We start from the raw sequence: 16,658 nt of genomic DNA, 5'->3' as shown, positions 1-16,658 counted from the left end.
ATAGTGCTAGTAATTTTTTTCATATAGCTTTTATAATTATGTGGCTTCTTCTTTCTCTTTCCAGCTTTCAAAACGGGGTCACTGATCCCTGCAGAAAAAAAAACTATTGCTCTGTGAGGCTACAATTTTATTGTTACTTATTAGGCCCTCTCCTATTCATCTTCCAGTGCCTTCATTCAAACCGCTGTCTGGTTGCTATGGTGAACTGGGCCCTAGCAACCAGATAGATGCTGCAATTTCCAACCTGAAGAGCGCTTCGGACATAAAAAATAAATAACACAAAATATATAAAATGAGTTGTCTAAGATAATCACTGCATCATGCTAAAAGTGAATTTAAAGGGGAACTAACCCTTTAAAACTGCGAGTTATAGACCTGGCATCAGATCAGCAGCTATGGCTTGCCATGAGAGGGTCTAAATAGAAACATAAACTATATGGGTTTTTACATTTTGAATTGGGAAGAGGCCAAACAGAATGGAAATAGATTAAAAAAACAAAAACTATATATTCCATGAAAAGGATGCCTTGCCGAAAGTGCCCTTTAAATGGCAACTGACAGATAAAGAGAGTGAGCGTGTGGCTTGCTGTGATTTATGAGGACACTATTTGTATCTGAATTGCAGACTGGGCAGAGTGTGGGCAGTAAAGGATTATCAGCGCCAAACACCATTGTTATCAGTAGAGCAGCAGCAGGATCCTGCCTCCCGAGACTGCACACACTTGTACCAGTGACACACAGGAACTCTGCACTTTCCTGTGCTGGATGTGAGCGCCACATTCTTGCTTTGTCTCTACTAACAGAAGGAAAAACAGGAAAAAGTAGGACGGACAGAGAGAAGAAAGAATAACAGTGGGGCATTATTGGGGCACGTGTGCAACCAATCCTGCCGTCCTAATGTGCCGCAAATGTGCTGCCAACCAAAGGCACAAAGTATGTGGTTTTTGAGTTCTTTAGCTTTTTAATCAGCCGCTTTCCAGTTTGCCATTTCAGCATTCTGGTTGCTAGGGTCCAATTTACCCTAGCAACCACGCATTGATTTGAATAAGAGACTGGAATAGGAGAGGCCTATATAGAAAGACGAGTAATAAAAAGCAGCAATAACAATAAATGTGTAGCATTTGTTTTTTAGATGGGGTCAGTGACCCCCATTTGAAAGCTGGAAAGAGTCAACAAAAAAAGGCAAATAATAAAAGGGATACTGTCATGGGAAAATTTTTTTTTTCAAAATGCATCAGTTAATAGTGCTGCTCCAGCAGAATTCTGCACTGAAATCCATTTCTCAAAAGAGCAAACAGATCCCAGTCACATGACTCGGGGCAGCTGGGAAATTGGAAAAATGTCTAGCCCCATGTCAGATTTCAAAATTGAATATAAAAAAATCTGTTTGCTCTTTTGAGAAATGGATTTCAGTGCAGAATTCTGCTGGAGTAGCACTATTAACTGATGCGTTTTGAAAAAAACATGTTTTCCAATGACAGGATCCCTTTAAACTACAAAAAAATAAAAAAATAAAGACTAATTTAGTTGCTTGGAATCAAAAGGGTTCTATAACATAATAAAAGTTAATTTAACGATAAAAGTTCCCTTTAAAAAAGGCAACCAGCCTGGGTATATCTGTAGTAGAAATAAAACAGAACATACAGTGCTAAGGCATCGCTGTGTAACTTATAATTAACACAGAAACTGACTTAAATTAATAGCATCTCATACGTAGGCTTGTGTCATTTCTCAAAAACTCCCATATTCCATCCTGCAGTGTAATTATCCTGATTTACATTTACTGACGCACGGTCATAAGGGTAATTAGTCAACTATTTCCAGCATCTTTCATTATACACAGACTGTACCCTAAACTCTTCATGCCAAACTTAAAGATAATACCCAGGCTGGCACAGTTTTATGGGATCTCTCTGCATAAGTCATAAATGAACTTAGGGGACTGTTCCTGCTGAATTTTGCTTAGTACAGGGGAATACCTATGCTACCATAGTTTTATAGGATCTCTCTCTGTACAAACTATGAGCAATCTTAGGGGGCTGTTCCTGCTGAATTGTGCTTAGTACAGGGGAATACCTATGCTGCCATAGTTTTATGGGATCTCTCTGTACAGACTATGAGCAAACTTAGGGGACTGTTCCTGCTGAATTGTGCTTAGTACAGGGGAATACCTATGCTGCCATAGTTTTATAGGATCTCTCTCTATACAAACTATGAGCAAACTTAGGGGGCTGTTCCTGCTGAATCGTGCTTAGTACAGGGGAATACCTATGCTGTCATAGTTTTATGGGATCTCTCTGTACAGACTATGAGCAAATTTAGGGGACTGTTCCTGCTGAATTGTGCTTAGTACAGGGAATACCTATGCTGCCATAGTTTTATGTGATCTCTCTGTACAGACTATGAGCAAACTTAGGGGACTGTTCCTGCTGAATTGTGCTTAGTACAGGGAATACCTATTCTGCCATAGTTTTATGGGATCTCTCTGTACAGACTATGAGCAAACTTAGGGACTGTTCCTGCTGAATTGTGCTTAGTACAGGGAATACCTATTCTGCCATAGTTTTATGGGATCTCTCTGTACAGACTATGAGCAAACTTAAGCTGGCCATAGACGCAAAGATCTGATCATACAAATCGAGGATTCGTACGATATTCAGACCGTGTGTGGAGAGTCCCGACATTTTTCGTCCGGCGGAGATCGGTCGTTTGATCGATCGGACAGGTTAGAACATTTCTGTTGACTGCGGATAATATCTCTGCGTGTATTGCCGATCGTACAGTTTTCAGTGGGAGACTGTTACTAGCTTTGGTTGGACATAGATATCGTACGATTGCTGTCAGGGGCAGAACATTGCTGATCTGTTCTTTAACTAATCTGACTGGTAAGACTTTGATCTGAATTTTTAGTGGCGGGTCGGGAGATGGGAAAGTCCGATCGTACGATGATTCGTACGATCGGATCTTTGCATCTATGGCCAGCTTTAGGGGGCTGTTCCTGCTGAATTGTGCTTAGTACAGGGGAATACCTATGCTGGCATAGTTTTATGGGATCTCTCTGTACAGACTATGAGCAAACTTAGGGTCTGTTCCTGCTGAATTGTGCTTAGTACAGGGGAATACCTATGCTGCCATAGTGTTATGGGATCTCTCTGTACAGACTATGAGCAAACTTAGGGTCTGTTCCTGCTGAATTGTGCTTAGTACAGGGGAATACCTATGCTGCCATAGTTTTATAGGATCTCTCTCTGTACAAACTATGAGCAATCTTAGGGGGCTGTTCCTGCTGAATTGTGCTTAGTACAGGGGAATACCTATGCTGCCATAGTTTTATGGGATCTCTCTGTACAGACTATGAGCAAACTTAGGGGACTGTTCCTGCTGAATTGTGCTTAGTACAGGGGAATACCTATGCTGCCATAGTTTTATGGGATCTCTTTGTACAGACTATGAACAAACTTAGGGGCTGTTCCTGCTGAATTGTGCTTAGTACAGGGAATACCTATGCTGTCATAGTTTTATGGGATCACTCTGTACAGACAATGAGCAAACTTAGGGGCTGTTCCTGCTGAATTGTGCTTAGTACAGGGGAATACCTATGCTGCCATAGTTTTATGGTATCTCTCTGTACAGACTATGAGCAAAGTGAGGCCCTAGTAGTGACATAGGAGCCAAGGATGGAAGAAAAAACTAATGTCCACGACCAACTTCAACCCTTCGCCAATCATTGCCAAACTATTGTTATCAGTGATAAAGAAGAGTTACATGGTATGATGCCTAAATATAGGGAAGTGAGTTGTCCATGACCCGTTTCCTCTTTCTTCTGCCTGGTAGGTTTTTTTTTTGGGGTCCCTCCCTCATTATATAACCTTCTGACTCATCCATCTCCAGGTTTCTCCTTTAATCCTGGTTCTTGTTGTCTGTGCGCTGAATCAGGAAAGTTGCAGCCCAACTGGAAATATTTGTTTTCACAACACTGACGTTATTAGATCCTGCTAAAAGAGAGAATGATCCGTCATTTCCCTTCTACTCCGGAGCGGATAAGCTCTCGTTATGCTTTTATTTTCTAATGCACCTAATCCTGAGCCTGGGTAAGAGAGGATACCTTTTCATTGTTGGTGCCATACTGATTTCGATAGGTCCGGCAGGTCTACCCTGTGGTGGTTGTTTTTTTGTAGAAGATAGTAGGTGGGCCACAGGTTCAGATGATAGAGTTCAAACAGGTATAATATTCCCCTTGTCTAATACACATGTTCATTTGGCTTCCCCCTCCTAATGAATTCCGACTATGTGAGATATGTATGCAGGTTTCTTCATGCCAAGAAAGACAGCTCCTTAGCTCTGGATGTTGACATGCTGAGAGCAGATCAGAGTATTAGACGAAGCTCAATGGAGCTCTCCTGGATTTGGTGTCTGTAAGAAGGAGTTGGATTTAAGTGGATAGATCTAATAAGTGCATCATGCTAACGCTTCTTTGTTCCTTGCCAGGGCCCTGAAGGTCGGGATGCAGTCAGCTGTATCTAAAGCACAGGAGCTGGTGCTGGTGGAACACGCCTTTGAGTATTCCTCCAAGGATGGAAGAATTATCTCCATAAAACCCAACGAGAGGTACATCCTTCTGAAGAGGACTAATGAGCACTGGTGGCAAGTGTGCCTCGATAAGACTACAACACCATTTTATATACCGGCCAAATATGTCAAAGTTTTGCCCTCAGCTGAGAAGCGATTCAATGGTTTTCAGCCACTCAAGGATTCATTAGAGGATGTGCAGGTACCAGTGGCGAGTAATGAGTACAGTTACAAATTCTTACCACCAATCCCACAGGTGAGTGCCAACTTTACCATGCCGCCTTCTGAGATCCAGCCGACCATTTCTGGTAGTGCCATAACTTCAAGAAATGTAGAGAGTGCCAGCAAAGCCCTGTCTCCAGTTATGATGCCATGCATTGGTACAAGTAACACCCTACCAAAAGTCAGCATGCCAAAGCTTGCTGCCACCAATACCCTGCAATCTTCCACAGTGCCTAGGGTCACCTCTAACAATGTCCAACCAAAAGTGACTTTACCACAGATCCATGTAAATGATCTATTAACCAATGCCCCACAAATCCATTTAAGTAATACTCTTCCACCAATCAATGCCCAGCAGTTTAGCTCCACACTCCCACGATCATCAACCCAATCTCTGCCATCAGACCTCCCTTTGGTATGTGGAGCGTCAGGATTAGACTCAACTCACACATATCCCCAGGAACAACCCGAGGACAACCGCACGCATGCTCCAATGAGAACCTTCCACAATTCCAAGAAGGTTGTTGACCCCACCAAGCGTATCAGCTTCTTGTGCCTCAATGATGCCCAGCCCAATATTTTAATCACACATCCTTCAGTGAAACTAAAGCCAGAGCCATCTACAGCTCATCACCATCAACACCTACACAAAATCAATGACTCTTCTGGACCGTGTCGCCCAGAAGAGGTGGTTACAGGACCGAGCAACCTAACTGGGTCGAATGAAGTCTTGCCTTCAGCCCAGGTAATGTAAATTTCTCATAAATAAAATGACTAATATTTAAGAGTAGTTCCTCTAGTCTAGGTAAAGTCAGTTTAGTTTTTTATGTATCTGACCATTGATCATCTGACTTGCTGAGGTCCATCAAGGCTCAACAATAGGAGACCAGACCATGGATTATATTGGTATTCTGTTTTTTTCTTATATTGATATTCCACTAACCATAAAGCAGTGGTGAAGATAAGAAAGGTTTGCTTGATATAGTGTTACATTATGTAACCATGAGTCCCTGTATCAGAATATGTCCTCTATGCATGTATGTTCCTATATGTGTGTCCCAGTTTAAGGGCATTGCATCAGATCTCATTACATCCAGACCAGTTTTCCCAGAGTGAAGGAATGTGTTGCATCATGATATAAAGGCTCTAATTATCAAACTTATACATAATTAAGTATTTGATATGTGATCCTGAATTAGCTCTTATGCAAATTTGTTTTGGTTCCCCAGAAGGTTTTAAGAAATGTAAGTTCCTGCACCTCTACGGCAGAGACACACGTGGAGATTAGTCGTCCAGTGGCAAATTGCCTCTTCTTCGGGCAACTAATCTCCCTGCAATGTCTTCCTCAAAAGGAAACTTTGGGCGAATTTGGGAAAATTAAGCGCTCGGAGTGCCATCCCGCCAGCCATTTCGATTCTAGCCGGCGGGAAGGCAGTTCAGGGAGATTAGTCACCCGAAGAAGAGGCGATTTGTCATTGGGCGACTAAATCTTCCCAAATCTCCACGTGTGTCTCTGCCCTTAAAGGGGAAGTAAGCCTCCAACAAGTATGACCAATAAAAATAAAAAAAATAGGGATTGCAGACCCAGTGTTTGCTGTTCGATACCGGAGCATACAGGGCCCAGTATGGCCCAGACTGACGTGCAGTTGTAAAATATACTTTTGTAACTTGTCATCAGCATATAACACTCAAAGGGATTTGTTGAGGGGAAGTAAGGAATAAGTCTCTGGACAGGATTGTTGTCTCCCTAGTGGTTAAGAGTTGGTTATGGCCAGAGAGTTGGCTAAGGCCATTGGTCATTGCGAGTGGATTATTCATAAGTTGCCAAGGCCTCTATATGAGGTCATTGTGAGTTGGCTGTTCATACAGTTGGTTGAGGCCTCTCTATGAGGCCATTTTGAGTGGGTTCTCCATATAGTTGGTTGAGGCCTCTATGAGGACATTGTGAGTTGGCTATGCATACTAATGGTTGAGGCCTCTCTATGAGGACATTGTGAGTGGGTTCTCCATACAGTTGGTTGAGGTCCCCACATGAGATCATTGTGAATGGGTTATCCGTATAGTTGGTTGAGGGCCCTACATGAGGTCATTATCCCTCCAAGCTGGATAGTTAGTTGGTTCTGCTTGCAGCTGCCTTACTAGCGGCTGTTTGTATTTCCTTCCTCTCAAGGACTCATTGTCTCATCCCCACCAGCTGTTGGCCTCTGTCATCTTCCTGATTGGGGGAGAAAGGTGAAGCAGAGGCAATTCCTGCCATTCTCTCAACTAACACAGGATGCAGAGAAATGAGAAATGTCCGAGCTGTCAGTTGGTATTCAGACATTATAAAAAATAAAAAGAAATCAAACAAATTATAGATTTAGACTAGAGGACTTTTCAAAGCTTTGGAGGCCCTACAATGATTTTGTTAATGACTACAGGCTTGTTGCCCCATTGTAAGTACTGAATCGCAGCACATTTACATTAGGGAGAACAAAACCTGAGACCTGAGCTACGTTGCCAAACTCCAAGCACAGGAGAGGTCACACCCAGTGTAAAGTAAAGGCAAAAGAATCTAAGGAATTCTTGGCCCTGTGAGGTGCCAGGAGAATATTGGTACTGACAGTTATTACAGGCAATTCATTATGGTTGCAAATGAGAGCGTCCCAGATACAGACTGTACAGATCAAATCATACAGACCAAGGATTGAGCATAGAAAAGCATGAGTAGTAGTAGTGGTAGTATTAGAAGTAGTAGTAGTAGTAGTAGTAGTAGAAGGCCTAATTATTATTGGAGGTCCCTCTTGTAGTAGAAGTAGTAGTGGTAGTAGTAGAGCTAATAGAGGTAGTAGTGGTGGTAGTAGTGGTAGTAGTAGATGTAGTAGAGGTAGTAGTGGTAGTATTAGAAGTAGTAGTAGTAGAAGTAGTAGTAGTAGTAGGCCTAATTATTATTGGAGGTCCCTCCCCAACTCAGGGATTTCAGGGATGCTCTGCACTAGACGCAGATTATCAAGGGAAAAAGTGTTATGGGTAGTGATGGGCGAATTTATTCGCCAGGCGCGAATTTGCGGCGAATTTGCGCGATTCGCGGCAGGCGAATAAATTCGCGAAACGCCCGCGAAAATTCGCCGGCGTCGAAAAACGGGCGCCGGCGTCAAAAACGAGACGCCGGCGCCGTTTCGCAAATTCGCCCATCACTAGTTATGGGCAGTGCCAGACTGGGGGGGGGGCTCCGGGGCCACAACATCAGGGTCCCCTGACCCCCCCTCTGTCACTTCCAGAGGCCCCCTGCACCAACCATAATCCCACCTCCCCTCTCCCCGCTATCTCATACCTGGGTTCAGAAGGCTGCGTGGGGAGGAGATCTGGGCTAGCGGGGCCCACTGGGTTTTTACCCGGTGCCCCCCCTCAGTTGGACCCTGGTTATGGGAGCGCTAGTCCAGCAACCATAGAAATACAACTGCACAATATATTTTCCACACTTCCCAACATTTTGGAACTAGAAAGAGGGACAAAAAGATTTGCTTGCGGAGCCACGCCCATTTTTGTGGCCACACCCCCTAATTACCATGTCCATGTCACAAGGTTTGGCAGGTTATAAAAGTCTGAACCCATTTCTGTGGCTTTTATGTGTTACTACAGCTTTGCTAACGAAGGTGAATCGACCTTTGAGCTGCAAATCAGTTTCCCCAAGAGACCTGCTTATCTTGAAATGTTACAATTGTTTCTTTGCTTGTCTGAAATTGTTACAAAAGTATCTTAAGTATCTATCCAGGGCTCTCTGCCAAAAGCCAATTCATTTAGAAACGTTGCATCTTTTTCTGGCTGTTCAGTGCAGGAGATCAAAGAGAAAGTCGTCAAAATCGGGACCGCCCCGCAAAAAAAAACAAAAAACGGGACAGTTGGGAGGTAAGATTTCCCCCAAAAATCTCCAGATCCGAATGATGAGCCTGAAGCCTGTGCAGTACATTCACAGTTAAAGGTCGTTACAAGCCCATCAATTGTAAATGAGTCTGAATCCTGACTGACGAGGCTTTATATAGGAAACCCTGCAGCACACTGATAAGCGCTAATAAGACTTTATATATATGGTTTATATATCAAGCTCTGATCAGCATTAGGCCCCTAGTGTGTCTGAATGTGATCAGGACCTCAGATTGGAATAATGTATCATCTTTGTAAAGCTCTGCGTAAATGTGTTAGCGATATATATATATATATATATATATAATACACAAAAGCCATGAATATCCTGTAAATTATATCCTTATAAACGGTGAGTTCTGATGTCATTTCTGTCACATGACTCACTGAAACTTGTGTATTATAATAAATAAAGTACCCCCAGTTGCAAAATATGAGGATATTAGAAGTTACCTCGGAGTTCCATGACCTGTATAAAAACACTCGGCCTTCGGCCTCGTGTTTTTATATGGTCTTATAATATCCTTATATTTTACAATAGGGGGTACTTTATTCACTATATATATCTCAATATAAGATAATAGTTTTAACAATAAGAGAAATAAGAGATATAGTGATTTTTTTCAAAAACACATCAGTTAATAGTGCTGCTCCAGCAGAATTCTGCACTGAAATCTGTTTTTCAAAAGAGCAAACTGATTTTTTTTTTATATTTAATTTTGAAATCTGACATGGGGCTAGACATATTGTCAGTTTCCCAGCTGCCCCCAGTCATGTGACTTGTGCTCTGATAAACATCAGTCACTCTTTATTGCTGTACTGCAAGTTGGAGTGATATCACCCCTTCCCTTTCCCCCCAGCAGAACAGTGGGAAGGTAACCAGATAGCAGCTCCCTAACACAAGATACCAGCTGCCTGGTAGATCTAAGAACAGCACTCAATAGTAAAATCCAGGTCCCACTGAGACACATTCAGTTACATTGAGTAGGAGAAACAACAGCCTGTCGGAAAGCAGTTCCATCCTAAAGTGCTGGCTCTTTCTGAAAGCACAGGACCAGGCAAAATGACCTGAGATGCACCTACACACCAATATTACAACAACAAAAAAATATACATATAATATATGTATATAAAATATACTTGCTGGGACCAATGCATTATATAGTATCACTCTCCAACCTATTGCCTTTCAGCTGTTATTGAACTACAATTCCCAGCACCCTAGCCTTCATTTATCACTGGGTGCTGAATGGTATATATATATATACTTACACCAGCAGCTGAATTGAAGTGACTGCTTCTTGGATTGACCACTAGGGGGTGCAGTACTAACACAAGAGTCAATGGTAGGACTGAAGACAGTATACATTGGTAAATTGTTTGAAATTATGCATTAGTCTTATGCCAACCCAAATAGAAATACACATTATAGGGTTAACGTAATACTAACATTGCTTCTTCTCTATAGCAGCCAATCAGCAGGGGGCATTTAATGGTCAGCTGTTTAAAAACAATCTCCTAATTCGTTGCTAGGGTTTACTAGACTTTGGCGAATTTTGCACTGCTCTATACATTGTCCTGCATATGGATAGAATGGCATAAACATGTTTAAAGGGGAAGTTAATACTAGCATGTGCTGTTAATATAATAATTTCTATTTTCGCTTTTTTTTTTTTACTGATATATATATATATATATATAAAGAAGAAATGACCAGCACTGGAATATGCCGTAATAATATTTGTCGCTCAGGAGTGAGTCATTCCAGAAACATGTTCAGGTGAGAAAAGGGTTTGGCTTTGTTTGCTGTAGAATTAAATTGCTGAACTTTAATTTTGCAGAAAGTATAGGAGGTTCCAGCCCTCCATCAGCATGCGAGAAATGCTCCGGAACAACAGAGCTGTCACTTATGGGTCTCCTGGTTCTGTAGAATCCTAATGTAACATACCTCCCACAGTCCCGATTTTGACAGCTCAACCCACAGTCCCAGATTGTTACTGAAATGTCCTGACTTTCTCTTTGATCTCCTGCACTGAACAGCCAGAAAAAGATACAAAGTTTCTAATGTAATTGGCCTTTGGCAGAGAGCCCAGAATAGATACTTAGATAGTTTTGTAACAATGTAATATAAGCAAAGGGGTTGTAGACCCAGACAAGCAAGAGCACTAAGGGGTGCTGAGAAACTTCATTGGAGTTGATAGAATCCATACTTGAGCAATATTCTGTATCACAACGTAGAACTTTGCTTCTATTTGGAAATAAATCTTTGTATTTGCAGTATCTCTCTATTTATAATTCACTCACAGATATAAAAAGCTGTGTATAATAAACCTTGTCTCACCGGAGCTGCCCTGTCTCTTGTTACACTTTGTCACACACTTACCAAACTTGTTTCTTTAACAGGGAACAATGAGAAGTTCTTTTTTTTCTGGGGAATTATCATAATTGTCAACTGATAAAAGTCAGCCAAAATGTCCTGCTGAATTTAACTGGCGACTGGGAGAACTTATACTGGATTCATTTATGGGATCTCTCTGTACAGACTATGAGCAAACTTAGGGACTGTTCCTGCTGAATTGTGCTTAGTACAGGGGAATTCCTATGCTGCCATAGTTTTATGGGATCTCTCTGTACAGACTATGAGCAAACTTAGGGACTGTTCCTGCTGAATTGTGTTTAGTACAGAGGAATACCTATGCTGCCATAGTTTTATGGGATCTTTCTGTACAGACTATGAGCAAACTTAGGGGGCTGTTCCTGCTGAATTGTGCCTAGTACAGGGGAATACCTATGCTGCCATAGTTTTATGGGATATCTCTGTACAGACTATGAGCAAATTTAGGGGGCTGTTCCTGCTGAATTGTGCTTAGTACAGGGAATACATATGCTGCCACAGTTTTATGGGATCTCTCTATACAGACTATGAGCAAACTTAGGGGGCTGTTCCTGCTGAATTGTGCTTAGTACAGAGGAATACCTATGCTGCCATAGTTTTATGGGATCTCTCTGTACAGACTATGAGCAAACTTAGGGACTGTTCCTGCTGAATTGTGCTTAGTACAAAGGAATACCTATGCTGCCATAGTTTTATGGGATCTCTCTGTACAGACTATGAGCAAACTTAGGGGACTGTTCCTGCTGAATTGTGCTTAGTACAGAGGAATACCTATGCTGCCATAGTTTTATGGGATCTCTCTGTACAGACTATGAGCAAACTTAGGGACTGTTCCTGCTGAATTGTGCTTAGTACAAAGGAATACCTATGCTGGGTAACACAGATTTGTGTTATTTGCTGAATTGTTACAGTGAGCCTTTATAGGCAGCTGGTTTAGTTAACATTAGAAAATGGAGTAACTGTGCAGATCACTTTGCTAATTGCATAATAGCAGGTGGCAGAGAATTGGCTCCCATTGCTTTATTACTATTATTATTGCTGTAGTTAATTATTGATAGAGCGGCACTAGTCAGCAGGGCTATAAATAAAGACAGGCAGCTAAGCTGATAGGTATACGAGTTTATGGCCAGGGGCAGGTTACACAAGAACAGAGTGTGTTTTGTTGCTATTTTGGCCAGGGAGGCAGTTTTGGGGTGTGATTAGAGAAACCCAGTAGTACATTCCATTGATCAGAACAAGATAAAGATACACAGAATGCATCAGCGAGAGCAGGTTATTAGTTATAAGATCCTCCTCATTGGGCAATGCAATAAAACTCAGCATGCGCCAGGTCTTGTAACCCATAGCAACCAATCAGCATATTGGTCAGGAAAATAAGGGTACAGTTATGGGACCTGTTATCCAGAATGCTCTGGACCTGGGGTTTTCTGGATAACAGATCTTTCTGTCATTTGGATCTTCATACCTTAATCTACTAGAGAATCATATAAACATGAAATAAACCCAATAGGCTGGTTTTGCTTCCAATAAGGATTAATTATATCTTAGTTGGGATGAAGTACAAGCTACTGTTTTATTATTACACAGAAAAAGGAAATAATTTTGAAAAATTTGGATTATTTGATTATAATGGAGTACACGGCCTTTCCGTAATTTGGAGCTTTCTGGATAATGGGCTTCTGGATAACGGATCCCATACCGGTACTGTTTTATTATTAGGGGTGGCAACTTTTAGTATGTTATAGACTGGCCAATTCCTAGCAACTTTGCAGTTGGTCTTCATTATTTATATTATATAGTTTTTTAGAGTTATTTGTATTTTTCTTCTGACTCTTTCCAGCTTTCAAATGGGGGGTCACTGACCCCATCGAAAATACAAATGCTCTGTAAGGCTACAAATGTATTGTCATTGCTACTTTTTATTACTCATCTTTCTATTCAGGCCTCTCCTATTCATGTTCCAGTCTCTTGAAATCAGTGCATGGTTGCTAGGGGAATTTGAACACTAGCAACCAGATGGCTGAAACTGCAAACTGGAGAGCTGCTGAATAAAAAGCTAAATAACTGAAAAACTACAAATAGTAAAAAATGAAAACCAATTGCAAATTGTCTCAGAATATCCCTCTCTACATCATACTAACAGTTAATTTAAAGATGAACAACCCCTTTAAGATATATTAGGGAGATTAGTCGCCCCCGAAGAAGAGGATATTTGTTGCCGGGCGAATCTGAGCATGTGCCCTGAGTCTAAAGGGGACATAAACCTTTAATAGCAGCGGCGCACCACACTAGCAGCATATTATTATCAAGGGAAACAGCATTATGGGAGCTGTAGTCTAGCAACCATAGAGACGGACTCTTAAAGCAACTCCGTACAATAAACCTGTTTCCAGATCCTCCAGGGCTACTGGCCTAATTAATACAATAGAATCCTCCCTGTTCTGTTTGCACTGACTCACTGTTCTTCTATTCAAATGATCGTCACCGAAGGCATTAAACAATGGTTTTCTTGCTCTGGGCAACTGAGCAGCTTAATCCTACACCCGCCCTTCTTTGGTCTGATTAAAGGGTAAAATGGTAAAGTGAAATACCTGGCATAGTGATTCTAACTGCTGAATACATTGGTATTATTACTGTAATGGGGAAAAAATGATTTTTTTCAAAACGCATCAGTTAATAGTGCTGCACTGAAATCCATTTCTCAAAAGAGCAAAAATATTTTTCTATATTTAATTTTCAAATCTGACATGGGGCTAGACATATTGTCAGTTTCCCAGCTGCCCCAGTCATGTGACTTGTGCTCTGATAAACTTCAGTCACTCTTTAATGCTGTACTGCATGTTGGAGTGATATCACCCCGTCCCTTTCCCCCCAGCAGAACAGTGGTAAGGTAACCAGATAGCTGCTCCCTAAAGCTGGCCATAGATGTTGAGATTTTTAAAAGATCAGATCCTGATCGTGAGACCACGATCTTCTCAGAACGATCGTACGAATTTACCATCAACTAAAAAGACCAATTTGCCAGGAAAACAAAGGGGAGCTGCCTGCTTGGCCCTGCAAATATAGAAAGATTGTACTGGGACCGGCTAAGATTTTTTGACCTGGCCGATCAATTTCCTGACAGATGTCGGCCGAAAAATCGCAAGATGTACGATCGTTCGAATCCCACTAACCACACAATAATTTCGAAGGATTGGTCGGACTTCCCTAAAATCGGTCGTTCGGCAAGAAGAATCGTCGCGTCTATGGGGAGCTTAACACAAGATAACAAGATCTAAGAACAACACTCAATAGTAAAATCCAGGTCCTACTGAGACACATTCAGTTACATTGAGTAGGAGAAACAACAGCCTGCCAGAAAGCAGTTCCATCCTAAAGTGCTGGCTCTTTCTGAAAGCACATGACCAGGCAAAATGACCTGAGATGCACCTACACACCAATATTACAACTAAATACACTTGCTGGTTCAGGAATTAAATGTTATTTTGTAGAGTGAATGATTTGCAGTGTAATTTAGAAATAAAACGACATCATAAAAACCGAGAATCCCTTTAATAAGGACAGGAAAAAGGAAATGATGATATGGTAATGAGGCCCTTTAATCTTGGCAGCCTATTAACATATAAAGAAGAGACAGACACAGACACAATGCTTTCATTATCCAGTGACAATGCTGCTTCCTGCAACAGGAATAACATTCGGGACAATGTATCTCTCACTATCAGAGTTCTTCCTTGAAAAGTATCAACTGTTATCCCGATGGCGCTTGGGAGCCAGGCCAGCCATGAAAGTGTTAAAAGCCTGAAAGACTGAATCTGGCCACTCCCTTTTGTCACCTGACCCAGGATGTGTGTGTGAGTGTGTGAAAGTGTGCAAAAGAAAATGACAGTGCACCTTCACTTCTCCGAAGCTCTGACGTTCAGCTGAAACGCGAGGGTTCCCGGGAATTTTCAGGACCCCGATACTTGGGTAGGTAACATTTCCCGATTGTTCTTTGATTTATTGCGGATTGTTATCAGTGAGTTATCAGTGCAGGTAACAACACAAGCTGAAAAAGCTGCGGATCTGGTCGGGCTTGTTGCTTTATCCAGTCCCCCCTGTGCTGGGATACAAATAGGCAACTAGTTAAATAATAGCATGAGATCTCCAGGACTGGATACGTCTCATAAAACAGAGTACTGAGCACCTGCCCTGCAATCACTGATGCCATTGGGTTGTTAAGTTAAGGGGGGTCTTTGATATATTTGATAGAACAAGGTTTCCCTTCAGGACTACGGCTGTCCCAGGATTGGTTAAACATTACCCCATGGATGCGCCCGCATGGTCCGTGTTCACTCGAGCGTGTTGCTTGTCAACGTTGGGAGCAGAATGGAATATTTTCCAGTGGGTGTTGTTACAGGGACATTGATTGTGAAGGGAAATGTAGAGGTTGGGTTTGGATTTAAAGCCAGAATGTGATAAGGAGGTGGTATTACTTAAGGGAGGATTGTGCATGGACTTCTCTGAGCCAAAAGCAAGGATAGACCACTCTGCTCCAACAGCCAGGATAGACCTCTTTGCTCCAACATCCAGGATAGTCATCTCTGCTCCAACATCCGGGATAGACATCTCTGCTCCAACATCCAGGATAGACAACTCTGCTCCAACATCCAGGATAGACATCTCTGCTCCAACATCCGGGATAGACATCTCTGCTCCAACATCCAGGATAGACATCTCTGCTCCAACAGCCAGGATAGACCTGTTTGCTCAAACATCCAGGATAGACATCTCTACTCCAACATCCGGGATAGACACCTCTGCTCCAACAATCAGAATAGACCTCTTTGCTCCAAAATCCAAGCTAGACATCTCTGCTCCAACAGCCAGGATAGACATCTCTGCTCCAATAGCCAGGATAGACCTCTTTGCTCCATCTCTGCTCCAACAGCCAGGATAGACATCGCTGATCCAACACCCAGGATAGACATCTCTGCTCCAACAGCCAGGATAGACATCTCTGCTCCAAAAGCCAGAATATACCTCTTTGCTCCATCTCTGCTCCAACAGCCAGGATAGACATCTCTGATCCTACACCCAGGATAGACATCTCTGCTCCAACAGCCTGAATAGACCTCTCTGCGCCAACAGCCAGAATAGACCTCTTTGCTCAAACATCCAGGATAGACATCTCTGCTCCAATAGCCAGAATATACCTGTTTGCTCCAACAGCCAGAACAGACCTCTCTGCTCGAACATCCGGAATAGACCTCTTCTCCAACAGCTGGGTCAGAACTCTCTGCTCCAACATCCGGGATAGACCTCTCTGCCCCAACAGCCAAAATAGACCTCTCTGCCCCAACAGCCAAAATAGACCTCATTGCTCCAACATCCAGGACAGACTCCGCTCCAACTTTCCTGCTTCCAGTTGTTACTGAGTTAAACTCCCAGGAAGCCGACTATGGACTTTGGAACTTGTAGTTGGACATCATCTGGACATTCCAGGCTGATATAAACCTTCTTAGAGTCAACGGAGAATCACCAAAACAGGTTTGTTTGATTTGTGAACTTCCCAAACATGTTTGTCTGC

General features: G+C 42.2%; 1 protein-coding gene across 7 annotated transcripts in view; it reads left to right on the top strand.

Annotated features, from left to right (window-relative positions):
- arhgap27.S (Rho GTPase activating protein 27 S homeolog) overlaps nucleotides 1–16,658 on the top strand; it is a 64,283-nt gene that overhangs the window by 8,342 nt on the left and 39,283 nt on the right. For 5 of the 7 annotated variants that reach the window (XM_041577958.1, XM_041577959.1, XM_041577960.1 and 2 more), the window contains one exon: nucleotides 4,489–5,536. In XM_041577958.1, coding sequence (XP_041433892.1) covers nucleotides 4,489–5,536 — 1,048 coding nt within the window. Of the gene's footprint in view, nucleotides 1–4,030; nucleotides 4,092–4,488; nucleotides 5,537–16,658 lie in introns of those variants that run through there. The other 2 variants (XM_041577961.1, XM_041577957.1) reach the window with 2 other exon arrangements.

The sequence above is a fragment of the Xenopus laevis genome, chromosome 9_10S (assembly GCF_017654675.1).
Source record: "Xenopus laevis strain J_2021 chromosome 9_10S, Xenopus_laevis_v10.1, whole genome shotgun sequence".
Classification (NCBI taxonomy): domain Eukaryota; kingdom Metazoa; phylum Chordata; class Amphibia; order Anura; family Pipidae; genus Xenopus; species Xenopus laevis.
Note: the sequence above shows the minus strand (reverse complement) of the source record. Positions and strands in the feature narration are given on the sequence as shown.